General features: G+C 37.0%; 1 protein-coding gene across 4 annotated transcripts in view; it reads left to right on the top strand.

Moving 5' to 3' along the window:
* Window positions 1-25636, top strand: part of AHI1 (Abelson helper integration site 1) — a 140329-nt gene that overhangs the window by 88400 nt on the left and 26293 nt on the right. For 3 of the 4 annotated variants that reach the window (XM_081139862.1, XM_081139863.1, XM_081139861.1), the window contains exon 20: window positions 23988-24150. In XM_081139862.1, coding sequence (XP_080995988.1) covers window positions 23988-24150 — 163 coding nt within the window. Of the gene's footprint in view, window positions 1-7886; window positions 8029-23987; window positions 24151-25636 lie in introns of those variants that run through there. The other variant, XM_081139864.1, reaches the window with a different exon arrangement.

The raw sequence follows: 25636 nt of genomic DNA, 5'->3' as shown, positions 1-25636 counted from the left end.
CGTTTTCCAACTTATTGCCTGCACGTTACCACTCCCACGTCCCGCTTGTTCCAGGACCACACAAATGGCTTGGGTCTAGGAGAGTGTGAGATGCTAGCTACGACTCGTGCAGTGAGGGAAATGAGACTTTCTCAAGCCTCCATAGCAGGGAAAGATGCATGTCTCAACATTCCAAATTGGAATGAACTTGTCAGTGAATATATGGTTACAGAGGACTGTAATGTGATGTAGTGTTCTTTAAGAAAATATAAGTTATCCTGAGACAGAGCCACCTCTGTACCTTTGTTCTGTGTTCCCTATCACTCTCTTTTTAGTTTACTTTTAGTTTACTGGTTTCTTTTCATTTATTAAATGAACTTTAATATTTTTGTTGGAATTTTTTTCTTTCTGGCATAAATAATACCATATCTGTTTTTGAGATGCCTTCGATAGAAAGTAAAACAGGTATCTCCACATGACATTAACCCCTGCCACCAAAACCAAGCAGACCTTGCTTATTTACTAGCTATAATCACTACTCATTTTTTTTGCATTCCGAGCTCTTAATTTAGTTTATATCTGAGTATGTTTTCAAGTTATATTTTCAAGAAATATAAATTGAAAGAGATATATTATCTGAGTCTACGTATTTTAAAATACCTCTTAGTTGTCTTTGCATAAGACAGCTTGCCAGGATTTTGAATTATTTGAACATAGCCTTTTTCCCTGAGAGCACTGCAGAAATTGATCATCTTTTGCCTTCCAGCGTTTAGTATTTCAGGAGAGACACTGGACAGTTCTTCTTTGGTATAGGCGGCCTGTTTTGCCTGCTCATGTATTACAGATTTTCTTTTATTTTCTTTATACTTAATGTCCTAGTTCTGATATGATGGTTAAATGTATGGCTTCCTTTTACTGACTTGTCCTGAATATTACTATATTCACTCGGACATTTTAATATTATAGGAAAAGCAAATGAAACATTAGACAATCATAATATTAGATTATATGAAATTAATTAGAGCATTCCACTTTAAGAACTAGTTGCTGCACCTGCTTAGAGCCTACAGCAAATTAAGGATAATATAAGACTCAGATTAATCAGAGGTCATTGTCTGAACCCTGAAGGGTGGTGTAAAAGTTAGTTAATAGTTAAGTCGATACAGGCTTGAGTCCCATATTTACCTTAAATGAAGGACTTATTTCCAAATCAAGGAGAAATAGTAACTATCATAAGGAAGTCTTCCCTCATGTTTGATTTTTTCTTATTTGAGATGATTACATGAGGAATATAGTTAAAACATACCTGTCCTTTAATGTTCAACCATATGCACATCAGTTCCCACAGCTTTTCATATTGTCTGGTGGAATTAAACCATGGTAAGCCATGATGAATATATAAAGAATTATTTGTGATTTGAGGAGAATTGTTTTTGAATATCCTCCAGTGAAAACAAATAAGATAAAATTTAAATAGCATCAACGTGGCTTGTTGTAATCAGTCACTGATATTTGTAAAGCTTCTTTGATTCCAAGCCTGTAACACTAATTAATATTACCCCTTTCTTCTTATTTTATTCATTGATTCCACAGCCCCCATTAATGAGAACGGTTTTTCTTCTAACAAATGGACTTTTTGACAGTTTATAAAACTACAGCTTGCATTTTCACAGAAGCCTACACATCTACACAACAGGCTAAAACAAAATCCAGGCTATCTCTTGGAACACTGTTGCCATTCATCTAAGTATTGCATTAATTATTAGGAATTAAAATAGCCTAGCTGCATTGGGAATTTAAATGTTGATTTATTATTCTTTCTCATTGTAAGACCAAACTATTAATTCATTCATTCTGCAATTACACTTCTTCTGGGTTTTCCAAGGGTTTGATAAATTTGTATCACATAATTTTTCATCAGTAATAAACTTTCATGTGTTTTATTACTTTGAAAAGGTATCTGAGATGTTTGTGATGTTGCTTGCCCTTAACACTAATGTTATTCATAAGTGTATTTATCTGAATTCTACAAATTTAACTTTATTCTGAGACCCTTGAATTTATGATATCTGTATCTATTCTACCACATTTTGAGTTGTTAGGCTGTTACTGTTTAGCCTACTCTGTAGGTTCATAAGATTGCTGGATATTGCATTATTACACATTAGTATAAATACTTTATGCATGTATGTATGCAAAATACATCTTTCACATTTTAACATAATATTTGGGGCAGCTTGTTTATGGATAAATGCATGAGTTCAAATGAAATGTCTTTGATCCAAAGGAAGCACTTTATTTTCTCCAATCTGTCGAATTTTCCAGGAATTCATAGTATGTAAATTGGGGTGAATGTATCCCTATAAAACTCATAAAATAGAACCTATGGCCAATCTCTTCCTGTAGGTAATTGCAGGGTGGAGAGGGAACTGATAAACTATAAGTTTTTATAGCTTAAGTCATAAAAAAATTTGTTTTCACTTATCAATAAAGTAGCAATTCAGAGCAGTTCTATTGAAATTCAAACATAAATGCAAAATTGGTTCTCCTTTAAGACCACTGTGAGTTGCCCATACTATAATATTTTTCTTAAGTATCTATATGGCAGGTTTTTTATCCAGACATTGTAAATTATGAAGTTTATGTTGATTTTTTCCATCAGCATACTCCACTGACTTTTATGTTTTTCTTAGACTTTCCCCCTTAATTCTCTTTTGACTATTCTAAATTTTTCTACCTGGCAAACTTTTAAAATTATGAAAATTTTAGATTACTGGAGGACTATAACATAACAGTGGCATAATCTGAATTTATTTCCTAAATTATCAGTAAACATTAGGAATGTGCATGGAATAGTATAGTACTAAGCACTGGGTACATGTGAGAGTGGTATGGCAAAAGTAGAAATACAAAAAATGTAAAACATGCTTTGGGTCTTTGAATACCTCTTTGTCTCATTAGAAAAGTTAGCTGTAAAATGTGAAATCCCAGTACACAAAATTGATAAAAGTTCAGAGCCATAGGAATCAGATGTCATATCACCAAGGCAGCTTGTGCTCAAGTAGAAGAATGTTGGTTAGGCCTTGAGTGCTGTAGGAATTCCCGGGACTAGAGTGGTTTGGGAAGGCTGCTTAGAGAAGCTGTTTGGGAAGGTGCTACTGGATGGTAAAGAAGGTGGGGTAGAAAGGAAGACGATATTCTAGACCAGAGTAACAGTGCGACCAAAGACCCATAGAAGGAAAGCACACACAGTTGACCGATGGATAGACAGTTTTACTGTAGCATGTAGCAGAGCATTTAACATGAGCTAGAAGTTTAGAAAAGGTCATTTGGGCATGATTTATAAAGATCACTGGATGTTAGATAAAGAATTAAGACTTTCTCAGTATAAACAATCGTAAGGCATTTGAGCATGAGAATATGATCACAGTGGTAGTGTTTTTATTTTATTTTTCTATTACAGTTTGCATTCAACACTATTTTGTATTAGTTTCAGGTAAACAGCACAGTGAGTAGACATTCATATACTTTACAAAGTGTTCCTTCCGATAATTCACGTGTCCACCTGGCACCATCGACAGTCACCACATCATTGTTGACTGCATTTTCTATGCTTTACCTTATATCTCTGTATCAATTTTGTGACTACCAATTAGTACTTCTTAATCCCTTCACCTTTTTTTAACCCCGCCACCCAACACCTCTCTCCTCTGGCGTCCATCAGTCTGTTCTCTGTATCTATAAGTCTGTTTCGTTTTGTTTGTTTATTTGCTTATTTTGTTCTTTAGATTCTGTATGCAAGTGGTATTTGTCTTTCTGTGTCTGGCTTATTTCACTTAGCAAAATACCCTCTAAGCCCATCCATGCTGTTGCGAATGGTAAGATTTCATTCTTTTTTTATGGCCAACTAATGTTCCATTACATATATTACAAGGTGGTAATGATTTTATAAGGTTAAAATAAAAGCAGCTCATGAAATTGTAGATGGATGGAGATAGGAAGAATGTGAGTTGCGAAACTACTGTAATCCACATTTGAGGTGCTACAAGTCTGAGTAAGGAAAGAGCAATGGAAACGGAAAAAGAGGTAGGCTTGAGAGAAAGATTTGGAGATTAGTACTGATGATAGGGACTCAAAAGAAAAGTGGTAAAAGATGATTCCAAAACTGCAGACACAGGTTACTGAGAGAATGATGACTCCATTATCAGGTTATTTTTGAAAACAGGAATGAAGGCTGATTTTTAGAAAATAATAGGTTCAATTTTAGACATGTTAAATTTCAGGTAACCAAAGGCCATGAACAAATAGAACTGTTCAGCAGAGAACTGAGAATATAGGCTGTGATCTCAGAAAAGAGGATGAGTTTGAAGATCTACATCTGTTATGTTTGATAGAGCCACACTCTACAGCTGCGGGGTGCAGAAGAGAGACCCAGTAGTCAGAAGGCTCAGGCTTCAGCTGTGGGAAGTTATTTGTTTATCATGGGTGGGAGCAAGCAGATTCTTCACAAGACAGGTATCCAGGAAGGAGGCAGATGTCCAGCCCTTAGAAAAAGCTGAGTCAGGAACAAGCCTCCACCTACTCACCTCCCAGATCCATTCTCCACAAAGCTATGTATTTATCCAACATAAATATCATCATGCATTAAATATCCAGTGGTGCACCCTGTCTCCTACCTGTTTAAAGTAAGCTATTCAGCATGTCATTTGAAGCCCTTCTGCTCCCTTTCTAAACTACTGCCAGCTCTTCCCCATTATTCTCACTCTGGCCACTCGGAGCTACTTGCAGTTCCATGCATGGTTCACACTGAAAAGTAATATTAGAAGAAGGGTTAAGAATTTGAGTCCAGAACCAAATTATCAGGTTTCAAGTCTTGCTTCAGCCACTTTTGCTCCAGGAGACGTACCTTTTTGTGCTTCAGTTTCCTCGTCTGTAAGTGAAGATAATAATACCTACCTGAAGGATTGTTCCCAGGAATGAGTTAAGACACATTGCATCCCAGTCAGTATATTTCTGTGTACTAGATATTGAGTATTATTTAATCACAAGAGATGGCCAGATAATGACAAGAACATATCCCAAGCCTGAGAAGATTTCTTAGGTCAAGAATCAAAGGGAAGACCCCAGGGTCCCAGATAGGTCAGGGACATCAAGAACAAGGGAATCTGATGAAGGCTGCCACAACAGCCAGTGCTATGTGCTGTTGAGTTGGCTTCAGCTCCTGATGACCCTATGGACGAGGGATGTCCACAATGTCCTGTCCTCAACAGCTCTGCTCAGTTCCTGTAGATTCCTGCCTATGGCTGCTTTTATGGAGTTTATCCATCTCATATTTGGTCTTTCTTTTTTCCTGCTGCCTTCTATTTTTCCAGCATGATTGTCTTTTACAAAGAACCCTGACTTCTCATTGATGTACCTGAAGTAGGACAGCTTCAGTTTTGTCATTTTTTGCCTCCAGACACCTTTCAAACTTAATTTACTCTAGGACCCACTCATTCATGGGCCCAGGGTACTCATAAAGCTCTTCTCTAACACCATACTTCAAGTGGGTCCATTTTTTTTCCTATCAGTATTCTCCACTGCCCAGCTTTCACATTTACACATAGTAATTGTATGAGGATGTGGGTGATCTTTGCCTTGGTCTGTAATGACATATCTTTTCTGTTCGTGATCTATCCTAATTCTTTTTCTTTAGATCTCAGTAAACTTCTCCCTTAGTAAAATGTGTACTTGATCAAGAGAGGGAATTTGCATGCTCCTGTTCAGCATGATGATCTGAGCACCCTGCAGTGCATGCACATATTATTACTAGCTATTATTATATTCCCAGTCCTCATAAAGATCCTGAATAAGTTAATCATAATAATATAAAATTGTTATTTAACTTATTAATGCTCTGTTGTGAAGATTAATGATATACATGTATTGAATACTTGCTCTGTTACCAATATATCTGTATCTCTACTTTCTTTTCATCTGCATAATTCTTAGGTAGGTATTATTATTCCCATTTTATAAATTATGAAATTGAAAAGTGAAGAGGCTTGCCTAGGATCACATAGTTAGTAAACAGTCAGGAAGTTCTTTTCTTTTTTAATTAACATGCTACAGAGCCTCTGGAGTTCTTGATATTTGCATCAAGACTTTTCCAAAGACTACATTATCTGCTAATAATGGGATATTGTTAGAAGAGTTTGGGTACATTTCTAACCTCTAACACATTTCCAGTCATTCAGTTTCAACATATAAGAAAGATGTGTCAATGGTTACTAAAGAAAAAGTCCCTTTACTTGTGGGTACATTGTTTCCTGGAAAACAAAAATTAGCTCTACCTTAAAACACTGTTCTCATTAATTACTCAAGTTTTTTATTTTACTACAAATGATTAGTATCTTAGCTGTACTCTTTTTGTAGACCATTGTGGAACAAATCCATTTTCCATAAATGCAACACTTAAGGTGTTTGAGATATCTATATCATATCTATGACTTATCTTAATCTATGTTGATTTCATTCTAGTTTACTCATATTTTTTTTAAAAAAGGGCAACCGGAACTGGACTTAATATTCTGATTGTAATATGAAAAATGTAGTGGTATTATCGATTTCTATAATCTGGATACTGTGTTTGATATTGAACTTTGACCTACCATAACTCCTTGGTGTTTTAAAAGACGTGCTATCAAGACATAGCTTCCCAGTATTTATATAATGATGCCTTAGTATGCTCATCTCCAGAATGGAGATAATAATACCTACTTTTTAGTGTTGTTCTGTTATTTCGAGTACTGAGTGCATGTCTGACACTAACAGTAATCTCTCAGCTATTACTGTTTAACCCTAAGTGCAGAGTTGTCCATTTATCCTTGTTGAGTTTCGTCAACTTATTTTTGACTCATTACCTAGCCTGTAAAAATTCTTTTGAATCCTGATTTTTTCCCAGCAGTGGTAAATAGGTCTGTTCTAAACTCTGTAACATTGATAAATTTAATAATGCCCCTCATTGTCTTTATTCAGAACATTAGAAAAATATTAAACAGTAAATAAAATAAAAATAGTAAAAATTTCCTTACCTGTGGGTAATTTATGTTTTTATTTATGTCACTTTGGGGGGGGGGCTGTTATTTAAAAGTGCCCATTAATAGTGGATAAAAAAGCTGTGGGACATTTACACCGTGGAATTCTATGCAGCTGTAAAGAAGAAGGATCTCTTGCCCTTTGGGACAGCATGGAAGGACCTGGAGAATATTATGCTAAGTGAAATAAGCCAGAGAGAGAAAGACAAATATGACATGATTTCACTCGTATGTGGAATGTAATGAACAAAATAAACTGATGAACAAAATAAACTGATGAACAAAATAGTTACAGAGACATAGAAGCATGGAATAGTCTTGATGAATTTCAGAGGGAAGGGGGGAGTAGGGGAGTGGGGGCGGAGAGATTAATCAAAGAATTTACATGCATATATGCATACCCTATGGATGCAGACAATAGTGTGGAGAAGGCCTGGGGGGACAGTGGGGCAGATGCCAGGTGGAAGAGATCAAGGGGGGGGAAAGGGGGACATCTATAATGATTTCAACAATAAAGATAATTTTTAAATAAATAAAAGCAATTACAGTGTTACATGGCATTGTGCTTATCAAAGCATTTACTTGCATAATTTTTAAAATAAAATTTGATTACTTGAAGTTTTCCTGCCAGTCAGTATTAAATTTGACCCCTTTAAGGAAGCAGTAATATTGAAGAACCTAACACTTGAGTAGATTATGCCATAGAATGAAGAAAACAATTATTTAGAAAAGAAAAATTTTAACCCTCCTCATCCTATGAAATATTATTCTCCATTTTAGAAGAAATTTTATCAAAAGTTACTAAACTAGTGCTCTGTTTTTCCTGGCTAGATGAACATCTACCAACTGCCACTACTGATGCTCCATAGATCTCTTCTGCCCTGACAAACGTGTTTGAGTTTGCCCAGTTCCTTCTTCCTGTGATTCCCTTTATTCTGCCATCATCTCCGTGCCCCCAGAGATCAGTCTTTGGCAGAGATAGCAGCACAGCGTTCGGTAATGCAGACACCTCTTGGTGTAACCACATAATTGGGTCACAGATTAGTATGATGCATAAAGTTTGAGGAAAATTCCTGAAGAAAATAAAACCTCTTGTTCCGTTTTTAATGGAACTACATAAAGGTTTCTCGTCAGCATCTCTGCCTGGCAATATCTTATGGCAACATGAGCAGACTTTTCTGAGGGCACTTTTTGGATTCAGAGCCATGCCAAAATTAGAAATAAATTTTCATTTTCAGAAATAGAGTTGAATGTTAGTAGATCTATATTTGCTTTGGAAAATATGGTCACATTTATAGTGGTGGGTGTTCTACAGAAATATTTTACTGCAACACACCATTCCTCTATGATAACTCGAAGAACTTTAGGAATTGACTAATAATAATTATACCTAACATGTATTGGGCACTTACTCTGTGCCAGGGACTGTACTAAGTGTTTTTTATGTAGGTTATCTCACTTGAATGTCATAATAGTTCTCTAAGATCAAAGTGTTATCATCATTTCCCAGTAGGGAAACTGAAACACAAAAGGTCTTAAGGGTCTTCTAGACACATTTAAATTGAATATGTTAATGCATTATGGCAGATGAGCTAACAGTATTAACTCCCTAGAAGCAGAATCAGTTTATGTGAATAAACCATTAAGATAATGCTACTCAGTGATAAAAAGCAGATTCTGTGGAAAATGGGAGCAGTTCGGGTAATATTCATAGCAACTTACACTTACAAAGGCAATTTATCGTTTTAAAAGCTCTGCTGCATACTGTATAGTATCTCCTCTGACCTTTATGGCATCACTGTAACTTGTAATGGGATTAGGCAGGGGTGGTAATGAAGGGTGTAGACAACAACTACCACTGGAAAGGCTGACCAGATCGACAGAGAAAAAGGAGTATGAAGGTCTTGATTTCAGGAGGGACATTGCCCAACACGGATTCCTTCCTCTTAATAGATCTGCCATGGAAGTTATCTAAGAAAGCCAATTTAAAATTTTTTTTCTTGGAAATATCCCATTCACCCACCAAGAAATTTTAATCAGATATGATTTAAGTTAGTGGATAAAGTCGTAGTAGATTTCCTAGGAGTAATGGCACTTCGATTCTGATAGCTGTGGGGTGAGTTAAAGACATAAGTAGTAGAGAGTGCTCTGGATGTGAGAAGGGGATCTTGGGGCTTGGTGGGAAGAAAGGGGCCCAAAAGCTGTGGTTTTCTAGTGCACTGGCAGAGTCACCTGTGACCTTGAGAAAGGAAATTACAAACACCTGCTACACTTCAAACTATGCTACCCACATGCCACAGACAGCTGTTTAAAGAGCAGGAGTGAAGGAATGAGAAGGTAATTTTGAATATCACCCAAGAATGAGATGATTGGGCTTCCTCTCTTCTTCCTTGAGACCTACTTGTAAAGCTCATTGTGTACCCTTCAGTTTCAGCTGACACCGAAGTATGAATGACTCCTCAGTTGATGTTTCTCATCTTAATTATTCTTTCTTTTCTTTTCTTCTTTCCATTAGAAAAATCTTTATAATAAGCACTTAGGGTGTTAACCATTTGGTAACCCAAAGAACCTAAAAATGAAAACAGCTCAATAAAATTGCTGTCTTCCCCCACAACTTCATTGTGTCTTTCCAGTTTAATTTCCTGTCAGTGGTAATACCAGCAGCCTGGTTCCTACCAGCAAAACCTTGGTGATATCTGAAGCATATCTGTTTCCTATATATTGCTCTCTCGTCGTGTTATACTTCCATTTCCATAGCCAGAACCCAGGCTCTCCCCTCTGACATGGGGAGGGGTGGCCTCTTCTGTACTCTTGCTTGTATCTGTTGCTTAATCATCACAACTAACTTCACCTTCCATGGCCATAATTTCTATGATGTTCTTTTTTTTAATAGCTTCACTTAGATATAATTCACATAGCATACAATTTACACTTTTAAAGCCTACAATTCATTGTGTTTGAATTATACACAGAGTTTTGCAACCATCACCACTTTAATTTTAAAACATACTCAATATGATCCCCCCAAAGAAATCCCATACTCATTAGTAGTCACACACACCCCCCCTTCCATTGCTTTCTCTCCCTAGCCCCTGGCAAATACAAAACTTCTTTCTGTCTCTATGGATTTGCCTGTTCTGGATATTTTATATAAATGCAGTTATATCATATATGACTTTTTGTATCTGACTTCTTTCACTTAGCATAATGTTTTCAAAGTTCTTCCATGTTGTAGCATGCATCAAAATTTCATTCCTTTTTATGGCGGAATAATATTCTGTTACGTGGATATAACATTTTATGAATCCTTTAATCCATTGATGAGCATTTGAGTTGCTTCCGTTTTTAGCTGTTATGAATAATGCTGTATGAACATTCACATACAGGTTTTTGTGTGGCCATGCTTTCAGTTCCCTTGGGTACATATTTAGTACTAGAGTTGCTGCATCATGTTACCTGTATGTTTAACATTGTGAGGAACTGTCAGAATGTTCTCCAAAGTGGCTCTGAACCCTTTTACAATCCCCCGGCCATGTATGAGGGTTTCAGTTTCTCCACAGCTTCATCAACACTTGGTATTGTCTTTGTTATTATAGCCATCCTTCTGGGTAGGGAGTGGTACCTTCTGATTTAGATTTGTATTTCCTTAATTACTAAGGATGTGAGCATCTTTGGAAGTGCATCTTCTTTGGAAAATCTATTCATATCCTTAGCCCGTTTTCTAATTTGGCAAATTACTATATTTTACTATATAATTGTATAAGATATTTTTTCTAATATATGTCATATATATGTTTATGTATATATTGGACTCAGCTTATATCAAATGTAGAAATAAATTTTGTTTTTAGGAATGTAGTTGAAGTTAGCAGATCTATTAGGATGGAAATCAATGAAATAGCAAATAGAAAAAGAATAGAGAAATTAATTAAGCCAAAAATTGGTTTTTTGAAAGGTCAAAAAATTTAACAAAACCTTAGCTAGACTGACCCCGGGGGTGAAATAGGTAACACCCAAATTAATAAAATCAGGGATGATAGAGGAGATACCACTTCTGGCTTTGGAGAAATAAAAGTGCTAATATACTATGCAGCTATAAAAAAGAAGGATCTCTTACCCTTTGGGACAGCATGGATGGAACTGGAGAGTATTATGCTAAATGAAATAAGTCAGTGAAAGAAAGACAAGTACCACATGATCTCACTCATACGTGGAATTAATAAACTGATAAGCAAAATAGATCCAGAGACGTAGAAGCATGGAATAGACTAAGGGATCTGAGAGGGAAGGTGGGGGTGGGGAAGTGGGGGGGAGAGGTTAATCAAAGAATGCATATGCTTATATGCACAACCTATGGACAGACATTGGTATGGGGAAGGCCTGGGGGGGGGGTGGATGCGGGGTGGAGGGGATCAATGGGGGCGAAAAGGGGACATCTGTAATACTTTCAACAATAAAAATAAATTTGAAAACAACAAATTTTAAAATAAAATATTATCAACTGTGTGATGGCAAATCAAATAACCTAGATGAAAGGGACAAATTCATAAAAAGACACAACTTAAAACTGACTTGAAGAAGAAAAAAGAAATATGCATAGACTTGTAAGATTAAAGTGATTGAATTAGCAATCCAAAAACTTCCCACAAAGGAAATCTCAGGGACAGAATGCATCATTGGTGAATTATAAAAAGTCTTTTAAGGAGGACAAAATGTCAATCTTTTACAAACTCTTCCAAAAATTAAAAGAGGAATGAACATTTTCCAATTCATTTTATGGAGTCAGTATTACTCTGATCCCAAAACTAGACCAGAACACTGCAGACCAAAATATCTTATGAATATTAATATAAAAGCATCAGTAAAATACTAGTTAACAGAATCTACAATATATAAAAAAGATTATACACCATGACCAAGTAGGATTTGTTCCAGGAATGACAGGAAGATTTAACATGAAAATCAGTCAGTGTAATAGACATATTAATAGCATTAGGCACAAAAACCCACACAATAATGTCAATAGATATAGGAAAAGCACTTAACATGATCCACCACCCTTTGTATAGCCTTTATCAGGTTTAGGAAGTTCCATTGTATTCTTACTTTGTTGAGTATTTTTATGGGGAAAGGATGTTGGCCCCTGTCATTTTTTCATCATTCTTTTTTCTTTCTGTTTCTCAGACTAGATAATCTCAGTTTGCTTATCCCAAAACTTCACTGATTCTTTCCTCTGCCAATTCAAATCTCCTGTTGAGCCGGTCATTCTGTTGGAATATTGTACTTTTGAACTCCATACTTTCTATTTTTTAAAATAATTTCTAGCTTTCTATTGATATTTTTTATTTGCTGAGATACCATTCTCATACTTCCTCTTAATTCTTTAGTCACGATTTTCGTTAGGTCTTTTAACTATGTAAAATCTTTTTAAAATCTTTGTCTAGTAAATCTAATATCTGGGCTTTCTCAGGGACAATTTTTATTGACTTCTTTAATTCCTGTGTAGGGTTATACTTTACTGGGGTTTTTTATGTCTTGTAAATTTTTTATTGCTAACTGGGCCTTTGAGATAATATAATGTGGCAAACCTGGAAATCAGATTCTCTGTCCCACCCTTCTGTGGTCTTTTTTGTTGTTGTTACTCTTACTACTTATTTAGTTAGTGAATGTCCTGGAGTAATTCTATATAAAGTCTATATTTTTTGTGTTGTGCTACCACTGAAGTGTCCATTTAGTTAGCTTAGCGGTCAGCTAATGACTGGACAGTCATTTCCTTAAATGCCCAGAACCAAGTCCTATCGCCTTTCCAAGGGGCTCTGTGTGTTGGGACATGATTTTAGTTACTTCACTTGGAAGTTTATAACTGCCTTACAAAGATTTCACTCTCTGCTTACAGACTGTCAAGGTCAGCCACAGGTGAAGGATTAGAGCCTTCTCTGGTCTTCCCTGGGCACACACACAGTCCTGCCCTTGCACGTGGCCTTCTACATTTCCAGGAGTGCCTTGGAGCTTTTCAGAGTACCCTATAGAGATGTCATTTTCCTTTTAATTTTTTGGCCATCCCCTTATTTGTCCTAACTTGTACCACTACCTATGTTACAACTGATTGTTTTTGACAAATGCCCTAGGGCTGTGACTGTTCACACAACCGGCTCTGAGTCACATCAAATAAAGACAAGCCCTGAGAATGGAGCTTTTCAGGGGCTGCCACATAGGTCCTATAGTGTCACTTCTCTGGAGATGGAGCTTTGGAGGCACTCTGAACCTGTTCCACCCTCTCCTGTGACTGCTAGCCTGCTAGTTTTCAGAGTTACCATAGTTGGGAGTCTGTTGGTCTCTAAGGCAACCATGGAGCTGGCAAGAGGGTAATGAAAATAGGGCAGCTTAAAACTCCACAGAGCTTGCTATGTTTACCAAAATTTAACTGTTTTTCTTGAATTGCTGCTTGGATTGTTATAAACATTTGGCTTATTGTCAGAGTTCTTAAAAAGTTGAGTTTGACTATTTTTCCCAGTGTTCTTGCTTATGTGAAAGAGCCAATTTTCATTACTCCCCCATTCCAGAAGTACTTCCCCTCTACTCATTTGTCTCTAAGCTCAGAATATTATATTTGCTTCTTAAAAATTGCTGAATTCTATTTTGTCATTTGAATTATTGTTTGGTACGTTTTAGAGCCTCCTGTTCAACTGTCCATATCTCCATATGTGTCACAATTACAATTATATGCTAAAGAAGGGACATTTTCCATTAAGCTGCTTCATTAACCTTCTACTAATATATTCGTATCTTTAACCCACTAAACCAAATGCTCACATATGTATACATGAGCTTTTCCTAGAATATTTGGATTGATGTTAGAATTAGAAATAGACAAGCCTCAGTGTTTAAGTAGATGCCAATTAAATAGTAATGTCTGGCTGTCTGAATCATAAATTTAAATTTCTACTTAAATTTATTACTCAAGATTCCTTCACAAAGTCTTTCCATATTAGCTCTACCTATAGTCATTTCAGTAATTCCTTCTACCCTTAAATATAAAATGCAGTGATGAAGTGGCTACACATATTGATATACATAGATAAGCTGTTACCTTAGCCCGATTTCAATTTCCCAGTTTGGTGGCTTCAACAAGTTGTGACTGAGAAGCTGAAGAAAAGTGCTATGATGATCTTCAGGTGCCTTCTTTAATAGAATTACCAAGGTTTTAAGACCCTTCTTTTGGCATAATCTTAAGGAAAGCTACAGGCAGTGAACCAAGCATCCTTGTGTTTGCTTCTTTACACGAAGGCCTCTAACTTCAAACTTAAATATGTCAGTTTAATGATTAAAAGCATAGGCTTAAGAGAAGAGCAGACCTGCTAACACCTAGAATCTCCCAACTGTGTGATTTAGACAAATAATAATTCTTTTAGTTTATAATTAAGGAACCAAAGGTTGTACACAATTATGTATATATACATATATATATGAACTATATAGTGGAAAATGTATTTTGTACAATATATATGATATATATGCACTATATAATATATTATAAAATGTATCTAATATATAGTGTATATATATAATATATAATATATTATATATTATAAAATATATATAAATGCTTAGCAAATCCCTGGCACATAGTAAGCATTAAGTAAATGGTAGATACATGTATTTTCAGATATATCTAGACAGATATGCAGGCATATCCATAGCATAGCAGATTATTAAACAATAAGAGTAGATGTACATGATGCTGAGAAAAACCCAAACTAAGATTTATTTATTTGTTTTAGAACTAGTAAATTTTAAAACCTTGGTTGAATAAAACTAAAACATCTAAATGAGATATTTTTAAATAAGATATTTCATAAAACCAAGCAGATTATTATAAAGGTATTAATTTATGCTAAACTTTAAGAATAAATATTTTTTAAGCATATAATATTTGAAACAATTTTTCTTAATTATAATTATAATTTTTCTTAATTATATCCTGAGCATTTTCAGGTCAAAAACTGTATGCTTTATTTCTTTATTTCCCCTACTAATGTGTGTACAGTGCCATATGTGTAGCACACACTGGAGATATTTATTATAGGAATGAGATGTTAATTTATGTTTTTAGAAATTGTTTATAATTTTAATGAATTCTGTTAATAAATTTAACAAATGTCCTTAGGAGTGCTCTTTAGTAGTTCTTAAAAGTTTCTGTACAGATTGTCTTGATATATCAAGGACTACAACTCTGTTACTGGAGTTGGTACTCAGAAAATCTTGCAAGTGCCATTAACCGTCAAAAAGAGACTTGATTTCATTCTCAAAAGAGTTGTCTCCACACCTCATGTTATTTTTAAATAATAGGTCTGTTATATCTATTATGTATATATTTAAGCACAGAAAAATAGACCTATACCTCACTCTAAAGGACAGCAATGGAAATTATAACTCACTTAGACATTTTTGAGTTTCTATAAGTGCCTATTCAAGTTTAGAAGGGGCTTTTCTAAAGTAGTTTTGTAGCAGTTCACACAGGTCTGACTATTTGAAGATCCTTTTATAATTTACATGTTTATATTTGTTTATTTTTGTTTTTTAATATATATATATTCTAATTTATATCCATAACAAACTTTAATTAATAATTTTTTAATACTTACAAATTTGTATGTTTATATATTTTTAAAAAGTTTTTACTACCTCTCACAACACTGGTGGCTATGAAAAAGACCTGGCCAGAACAATAGCATCTACAGGTAAATAAAACCAAGTAATAAATGCAGTAGGATAAAAAAAAAGAATATTTCATTTGTTATAAGGGGCATATTTCTATACATAACCTCTCTAAATCACTGCTTTAAACTATGAATTATAAAATTTATAACTACTAAAACTGAGTATCTACAAATTACGGATAATATGTTATTTGCAAATATTTGAATTTATTTTCGTTTAAAAATATTGTCTGTGTCTAGTGGTGTTTTTTTACTAGTAATTTTAGATTTACTCACACTCATAGTTCATTAAGGTAATTTTTAAAAATTTATAATTTCCTGAAGTAATTTATAAATTATTTTAATATTAGTGTGCACCCTGTTACAATTTATTGTCATCTTCAAACTAGAGAGACACAAGAGTAACTAGTACAAATATTAAAGGTATCCCTCTTTTAAAAAGGGCCAACAGACCAAAAACAATGAAACACCCAATGAAATGGAAACTCCCTGAGGGCAGAGATTTTTGTCTGTGTTGTTCACTTTGTTCCCAGCTGTAAAAGCAGCTGAGACACAATAGGTACCTAATAATTATTGCTGGGTAGAGAAATTTAATCTTTCAATTTTGCTTATTTTTCTATTTTAAAAAGTTTGCTAATCCTTAAGAGGTTACTATGACTCTCAAATGATTACTATGACTCCTAGTTGCAGTTTGAGCATGACCTTGTTGAAAAAATGACGAAGTAGATGTCAAATTACTCAGATCTGAAGCAGGTCAGCATTTCAGTGAGAGGAGGGAAACTAAGAAAGAAGTAAAACTAATAGGAAAGGAGGAACGGGTTTACTTGTAAGCTTTGCCAGTAACAATTTGGTATAAGATTTGGCTTTGTATTTTAAATTGTTTCTCACCCATTCAGTTGCATCACTTGATATGTACAAAAGAATAATGTGCATGTTTTATAAAATAGGTCAAAATGAAGTATTAACTAAACTTTAGGTATATCAGAATCACCTGCAAGGCTTGTTAAAACTCAAACCAAATGATTTCAGCTTGTCTGGAATGGGGCCCAAGAATTTGCATCTCTAACAAGTTTCCGTGTAATGTGCCACCTGTGGTCTAGAGACCTCACTTTAATGTAAATGATCATAATTCTCTGTTTACTATCCCTCCCAAGAAAGAAAATTAAAGTGCACTATCATTTTCTTTGCTAATAACAAATATATAGTCTAGTCTATAAAGGTCTGCATCATTCTCTTGATTTTTTTTAAGGAAATAACCAATAAAAAGCTTTTGTCAATGAAGCACTAATAAAATTCACTGTAACAACGTATGCGAAGTGTGATTTCTGTAAGAAAAGGCTTAATTGATACTAATCACCTTATAAAATGAGTAGCTTATTTGTGAAATCCAAAGGTCAGGCCATTCCTATTTGTCCAAGAAGAAAGAAGTATTTCCACATGTTAAATTCAGAAGAAACACTTATCCTTATTGTTGTAATTGTTACTCAAGGTTTTCCTGTGTAGTGTTGCTGCAGTCAAACTAGCTTTTCCAATGTATTATTACAGGTAATACAGCCACACTATTATCCACCGGGTTAAAATGTTGAATTTACTTTAAAATTTATGAATGCTGTTTTTTTGGAATAGTTATTTGAGTACCTTGTATGATCAAATTTTAAAGCTGGAAAGTATACCAGATTATCACCTGCTTCCCTCCCCTAGTTTACAGACATTCAGTTTGAGTGTTCTGTAATATGTTAGGTTTGGAGGCCCGCACAGAACTAGAAACTCACTGTCTTGATTCCTAGTTTGCTATTCTTTCCATTTCCCTTGGTGTTTACTTTACCAAAAGGTATTTGTAATCAAATATTTTCAAATATTTGTTTGATGAAGTGTTTAAGATTCATATATACTAGCATTATATAGCAGGATAGGAACAGATAGTTTGTCTGGTACAGAGACAATAAACTTTGTGCAACTATTTACATTCTTTATCTCTGTTTTCTTAATCTATTATTATCCAGATAAGATCAATTAAAAATTATAGGGCCTTGGTTTCTTTTTTATAAATATGTTTAGGATCGTCTTACATAGTAGTATTCATGGAAATAATCATAAAGACTATATATATTTCTATCACATGATGCTAGAAATAGGGCTGTGTGTTTCTTTATTCCTCTGGTGAAATAAAATACAGTCCCCGTGTCTCTATAATAAAGGAGTCATTTGAATATTTAATAACATACTTCTGTAGAATTCAGGATTTATTGTTAAATTTTGTTTTCTAACTTTTTTTATCTGCTCTATTTTTCTATTTCTATTTTAATAGTAGAGACCAAATATTCCTTTATTGACATTATTGAGAAATAAGATCTTCTTAAAGATTATTTCACTTGTTACATAATTACTGGGGGGCGGTGGGCAGGCGCAGCTGGGGCAGGAGCTGGGACCATGCCCAGAGACTGTCCAGTAGCAGCATGACGCACTGCCAAGCACACTGATCCTCTAGTGCATGGTGGCTGGTGACAGGGCAGCGGGCAAGATGTGCTACTCATGAGCTATGCCAGTGACACCTAAACAGAGGAGTAGGTACCCACCGTCTTCCACTCCTACACAGTCAACATCACCATTTGGGTGCAAACGGTACCTCCTGGGACTCTGGGACACAGTAGACAGACAAATTATGATCACCCAGCAAGACCATAATCGCCTGAGGCCTCTATCTCATCCAGTGACTGATGTCTCCCTTATATGCTTCTCTGCGGTCAGTCTAGCCTCATTTCACAGTGTAAACGGAGCGGGTACCAGAGCCTAAGGGATACATACCAAATGCCCTCTTTCAGCAGCAGCTCACATCGATCTCTGAGGTGACCCAAAAACTTTGGCATGACTGAATAAGAAAGAAAAGCCTATATATGTGGAACAGAACCGAAACAGTTCCAAGATAGGAGCATGCTGCTTTGTTCGGGGTTCAGCTTTAACCCAGAAGGGCCTGAAGGCTGTATTTGATGAGGCTGTCAGAGCCGCTCTAACACTCAGGAAACACGCAGGGGAAGAAGAATAGGATCGGGATGTATAAACTGTTGAAATGGTCCATTTCTCAGATAGCATACGAAATGCTACATTATACCCAGACCACTTATAAATAGTGAAGCAGTTTAAAACTTGATGTGGGTGTGGGGGTTGGCGGGGTTGGAGGGGTTGGAGGGGTTGGAGGGCTGTCCTCGGAATTCTGTAAAATTCATTAAGAGTGTTTCCTAAATGTCCAGGAAGCAACAAACAGAATCTGAAGCCACAATTCATTATAAATACTTGATCTCAGCTGACTCTGATCTGCATATGCATGAGATAAAACTCCATAAGGGAAGAACCATTCGAAAGTAGTAGGCTGCACAGCAGGATGGGAATAATTCACATTCCTAACAGCCAGAATGGAAAAACCTCCTAATATATGGGGCGAGTAGAGTTATCAGGAGGATAATCTACACCCTGGAAATGGGGGTTTATTGAATCCTAGAGGAAAGTCTGTCTAAATCTACTCTAACAAGACTTAAAAGCAAACCTGGAAAGGGTCAAAATGATCTCAGATAACTACATGCCCAAAAAAAGGTCCAACACACTTTAAAGGAATACAAGAAAATCCAGCACTCGCCACAGTAACATTCACGTGTATTAGTTTTCTAGGGATGTTGTAACAACTTACCACAACTTGGTGTGGCTTCAAACAGAAATGTATTCTCTCACTGTTCTGGAGGCCAGCGCCTCAAATTAAGTTAAGCAAGGAGAAAGCAGAGGGAGAGTGGTGTGATCCGGATGCCGCACTGGCTGCGGGTGGCGCAGAGAAGTTCCCCGACCTTGAGGGGCCAGCCGAAGCCGTGCTGGAGGAGGGCGAGCTCCAGCACAGGAGTCTGTTCAACGTGCCTCTCAGCTTGTCGAATGACTTGGGGCCCTTATGAATATTGATTTTTGGATGGTATTATGGTTGAAGTTGTAAGGAACATCTGCTGAACAATGCTGGTTAATGTTCTTTCAGTACACTAATTTCAAGAACCATTGAGAATTCTTCAGGGACAACTATAATAATGAAAAACCCCTCTGGGAAGGTAGTACAAAGAGGAACTCCCCTAAATGTCGTGTAACAGCCTGGCAGACTGCTTAACCCAAGACATGGTATCTGGCAAGCGCCGCTATGAAGACTGAAAAGTGTATGTCCAAGAAAATGGCACTTCCACCGTGATGAAGCCCAAGCAGCTCGGCAAGCGCTGAGAAAGAGAAGAAACTGTTTCACGTTTGTGAAGAGTGGGCAAAATCTGACCAAGTGGCTCTTGTGGAACATCTCATTTCCCAGACCTGTCATTACCAACATGGGCACATAAACTCATGTTTTTAAACTTCTATTGCAGAAAGATTTCTGGAACATACTGTGCAAAATATTCTGTCATATCTATAACACCAGACCACTGTGTGCAAAAAATGGTATGTTATAGAAGATACTCATCAAGAGAATGGTCAGGACAGATTTTCTAAGACAAGACCTAGCAGAATAAGAAGAAAATAGAAATAGTTGTGTCTCCCAAGTTTTTTTTTTTCTTTCAAATCATTTTAATAACCTGGCCGTGAGTAAAAATCATGATTGTCTCGCACAAGCGTGATAAAAGGTAGCGACACTGGATTCCAAAGAGCAAGGCTAGTAAGAAGGCTTCAGGACACAGATTGAAGAGCTTGGTTTAGGAAAGTCTCAGAGGGGTAGCAGGCGGCAGGGGCAAACATGAAATTTAAGGGGCCCTCAAAGGGCAGGGCATGGTTGCTGGGTCATCAGCACCAGTAAACACTTCTTGATGGTGATTCAATGTCAAGAGTGTTTGTCGTCTGGGGAGAGCCGAGCAGGATGGGCCGAGCAAGTCTTTTGTCCCATGGGGCAGACTTCCTCAGGGTATAGACCCAGTCTCCCTGTTCTTTGAGGTAATGGTAGAGAAATGTGACCGTGCTGAAGCCAGAGGGTCCAACTCCTTCTGCCGTTTCTTTTACAGAGCTTTCATTTATCCTGAAACAGTGAGATAAAAAAATCTTGATGGAGATCGGGGAGACATGATTTATGCAGAATCCACTGCCAAATTAAAACAAGCAAAGAAGTTATTGTGAATACAGTGATGCTCAGAAGAGAGTAAAGTGGTCTTCAAATGGGAAGATAAAACATTGGATAAAAACACACTGGAATACACGCAGATTCTCAGGAGCCACGTGGCTTTTGTCAGTATGTGAGAGAATGGTCATAACTCCACTGGCAGAATGTGGGCTGTTGGCATGTGAAATACACTGGGCTCCTCACTGTACAGCAATTTTGCACTTAAATGTGAGGAATGGTATGATGGTGCCATGCTCCCAAGACTGTCCCTTTGCTTTGGGGGATGTAATGTCCCCAGTTATCACCTTCCTGGATGTTGGTTGTGGAGTTCAGTAACAAAGGCATTGTTTCTACATCAGGAGGTAGCATTGTAAGTGATGAACACAGTAGTGTAAGCTGTCAGAACCTAAAGTGGTAAGAGTGTGGCATTGCCCACTTGCAATACCAGCATGGGCTGGTAATGAGTGATTCATCTGGCCCCATCGGGTTGTGGGACTGTAGTGTGCCAGGACAGCCATAACAAAATGCCATAGAACAGAGGACTTAAACAACAGACGTGTATTGACCACAGTTCTAGAGGCTGAAAGGTTAGTTTCGTCTGAGCCCTCCGTCCTCAGTTTTCTGACTCCTGTCTTCTCGCTGTGCTCTCACATGGCCTTTTCCTCTGTGCACGTGTGATCCTGGTCTCTCCTCCTCTTTTTATAAGGACAACAGCCCATTGGTTTAGGGGCCCACCCATATGACCTCATTTAATCACAAGTACCTTCTTAAAGGTCCTATCTTCAAATAGTTACATTGGGGTTAGGGCTTCAATTTATGAATTTGGGGGGCGACACACAATTCAGTCCATGGCAGGGACACAGAGTATGGAATGTATCCCAAGGACTAAAGGCCCATGCAGAATTGGTGTGCTGTATTTGATTGTGTAACGAGGAAAATCAGTGGGTACTTCAGTAGCAAAATTGAAATGTAGACTCTTACAGGTCTTTTGGACCCCTGTACCTCTGAAGGGACTTTTTTCAATAGAGCCTGGTAGAAAAATCAGGAAAAGTTTTCAGATTCCAGTTTGATAAGTTCCAGATTGTCAGTAGGCCGTACAAGTATATAAGCCTGAGGTGGGGCTTCCTAAATGACTCTGTTGCCTAAGCTGGACCTCTCCTGCTTTCCTTCCCAGCAGCCACTTCTGGCTCCAGATAAATAGGCATACCTTGACCTCATACTTGCTTAAGATCATCAAAGCCATGCTGTCTCAGTGTTACCAGAGCCAGGCCGAGGAACTAAAGGAACAAACCTCCAGTTTTCTGGTACTGGAATCCATCATGAAAGGAACACAGTGGGCCTGCAGCTGACTGAGGATAGTTGACCTTCTCAGCACTGCTGACTACTTGAGTACTATTACCCAAAAATGTGTCTTGTCTTTCATGAGTGTGTAGGATTTCCTGTTCCTCCTTTTTTCCTCTCTTCTGCTGCTTCCCCATGTTTGATTCTAGATAAATAAGCCAGTCAGAGAAAGACAAGTATCACACGATCTCACTCGTATGCAGAGTCTAAAGAACAAAATAAACTGATGAACAAAATAGATCCAGGGACACAGAAGCATGGAACAGACTGAGGGATCTCAGAGGGAAGGGGTGTGTATAGAGGGGTCAATGGGGGAAAAGGGGATCAGTGGGGAAAAGGAGTGAATGGAGGAAAAGGGGACATCTGTAATACTTTCAACAATAAAGATAAATTTAAGAAAAAGTAAAATCTCCTGGTTAATGTGTTAATAAATGCTGTATTGTAAATTAATTAAAAGAGTTGTGAACTGCTATAGAACCCTCTGCCTAAACTCTTCTGTCTTCCTGTTGCCCATATTATGCTGAACTCTCTCAACATGCGTGATCTGGCCACTTTTTTCTTCTGCAGCCTCAACTTTCCCCACCTTCCTGGGGTCTTACCTCTCCTTCCCGGTTCCCCATACTGAAATGTTTGGGGGTCTCTTTCCTGGACTCTTATACACGCTGTACAGTGTGCCTGAGACATACTTTTGATCTCTTCCCCGGCTCATTCCTGATTATCCTTTATTCTCCTGCAAAGCCTAAATGTAACCCCTTCCAAGAAAGTATCCTATTTATCATCGTATATTTAGCCCCCAGCACAGTACCAGGCACGTTAGGAATTCAGTAAATACTTGTTAGTGAATGAGTAGTATTCAACCTAAATGCAAAGGATTATAATAATTTTTGATTATATGTATAATTGTATAACTGGTAAATTTTCAAATCCCATTTAAATAGAAAAAAGCAGTAGTAGTTTATTCTTTAGTATTTATATTATATACCCCTTTATACAATGTTTCACATTTAAAATGGGTCATTGTCTGCCTCCTTATAATTGCTGTAAGGGATTTGTAAGCGCCCGTGTGGTCATTCATTTTGATTTGAGTTTAAAAAAAAAAAATCAAATATGGTGACTGTTGTAACAACACAGAGAAGAGGATTATCATGGAAAGGCTTTTCCTCTTAAATTCCTGTCTGGTGAAAATGAGCTTATCAGAGTATTTTAAAAGGTAGTCAGAAGATTTAGGTTGTTGATATAAAATATCAAAAGCATGTGTTTGTAGAGAAATATAATTCTAAAAGAGACATTAACAGTATACCAAGTGATCACAACAAAGTTATGTAATTGGGTTGTTCCATTGAGCTCTCCTTTTTGTAAAATTGGTGAGGTTCCGAAGGAATTTTTTTCAGATGCATCTGCTCGGCACAGAGAATGGGAACTAAAGGTAGTATCAGACAATTCTAAGAAAGTGAATGGTGTGTGACCCTTTTTTTTATTTGCTTCACAAGTAATTTACTTTAAAAAAAAATTAACATCTGCTATTTTGAAGCTAATCTTAGTGTATTGAATGCTCTTAACCATTTCTCAATCCCACAGTCTTTTTATCTTGCTTCTCCTGCTGTGTTCCCACCACCCCTGATCCCATTAGCAAACCTTGAGACCGCCTCAGACTTACCAAAGTACTGCTTTGGTTTCAGCTGCTCTTCTGCAAGAGGAAGTGAATGTTGGGGGTTTTCTCTGTGGTACAGTTGTGATAAAGCTGTGGTGGTCTTATCTCTCTCTTAGGTAGTGGCTCTTTATGACTACACAGCGAATCGATCAGATGAACTAACCATCCATCGCGGAGACATTATCCGAGTGTTTTTCAAAGATAATGAAGACTGGTGGTATGGCAGCGTAGGAAAGGGACAGGAAGGTTATTTTCCAGCTAATCATGTGGCTAATGAAAGTAAGTTTTATGCTCCCTTCCTGGTTTACTAATATGGCATAACTGATAGTAAAGATGGTATCATTTTCTACCCTTTAATTTACTGTCTTTGTAACTTTTGCATATGTTTACCAATGAGTATTGCTTTTCATTTTCATGCTGCAAAAAAAATAAAAGGGGGAGGCACTAGTACACCAGAAAGCTATTACATTCATCCCAGGCGACCTGCCCATCTACCTACAACCTAGTTCTCCAGCCCCTTTCCCCTGCCACCTGCTGCATGCACTTCACGCACAATTATGTCAGCTCTTCTCTTGCCACAGTGTCTCCTCGGTTGACAGGCACTTTAAGAACCTCTAGTTCCCCAACTTCCATTCCTTTCCTTCAGCTACCTCGGCCTAGCTGTTACCGATTACCTACCTGCAGTAGGTTATTTCATTCTTGAGTAAATTAAGCCTTCCTTTGTGAAAGGAAAAAGAAAGGAGCTGGAGGAGGAATTCTAAATACAGTTTCTGAATGTGGTAGATTTCCTACTAGCTGTAGATTTCACCTTGAGAGGTGAAAATCGAACACAGAGAGCCTGAAAATAAAGACTAGAAGAACAGGGAGAGAGACAGTAATGCTTCTTCAGAAGAATGCTTCCTATCGGCAGTTAAAGTCATAGTGTGGTAGGAAAAGCACAATTCTCAGGGGTCGGGAGCGCTGATTTCAAATCGAGCTTCTCCACAGCTGTTACTGATGTGCCTCAGTTTCCTCCTATAAAATAAGGAAGTTGAGCTCTGTCACCTCTAAGTTTTCTCCCAGAAATCCTAAAATCATTTGGTTCTGATTTCAAATGTAGTATAGGTAGCCTAGAGATTACTCTGTTTTGCATATTTACTTTTAAGTCTTTTGTTTCTGCAAAGAAGTAATTATTATAAATTATAGTTGCTTTTCAGACTAGCCTGTGAAACCCCATTTAACCTAAACAGTGGCTGAACAAAAGTACTATTGATTCCTAAACTAAATTCTGAATTTTTGAGAGCAAAGGAGATGGCAGAGGAAGAAGAATTCCTTCCATGAGTACTGAAGGAATTCCTTTCATGAGTGCTGAAGCCCAGATAAAATATTTTCTCTTTGGCACTTTCTACCACCTTGTCTTCACCCTGGTACTTCCCAGTGCTCCCCTGCCCCGTCTCTCAGGGGCTCCCAGTCTCATTGCAGCTTCCTTCCTCAGCTTATCTGCTGCTCTCAGCAAACTCCTCCCCTCAAAAGTTCCAAATGTCTCAAAAATTACCCACTTCTCTCTCACACAACAAAATTCTGTAGTTCCTCTGTGCCACTCTTCTAATTCTCTTCCCGAGTAATAAATGACTGATAGCTCTAAAACTCTATCGCATGTATATTTTTATGTTTAAAAGAAGATGCATAATGAAGAAAACATAAGGCAATGTGGAAGGAGGAAGTTTTAGGACAGGTTAATATCCAGTCATCTCCCAGAAGATCTGCACTTCTAACTTCCAGATTG

The sequence above is a fragment of the Miniopterus schreibersii genome (assembly GCF_964146895.1).
Source record: "Miniopterus schreibersii genome assembly, chromosome: 6".
NCBI classification, from domain to species: domain Eukaryota; kingdom Metazoa; phylum Chordata; class Mammalia; order Chiroptera; family Miniopteridae; genus Miniopterus; species Miniopterus schreibersii.
Note: the sequence above shows the minus strand (reverse complement) of the source record. Positions and strands in the feature narration are given on the sequence as shown.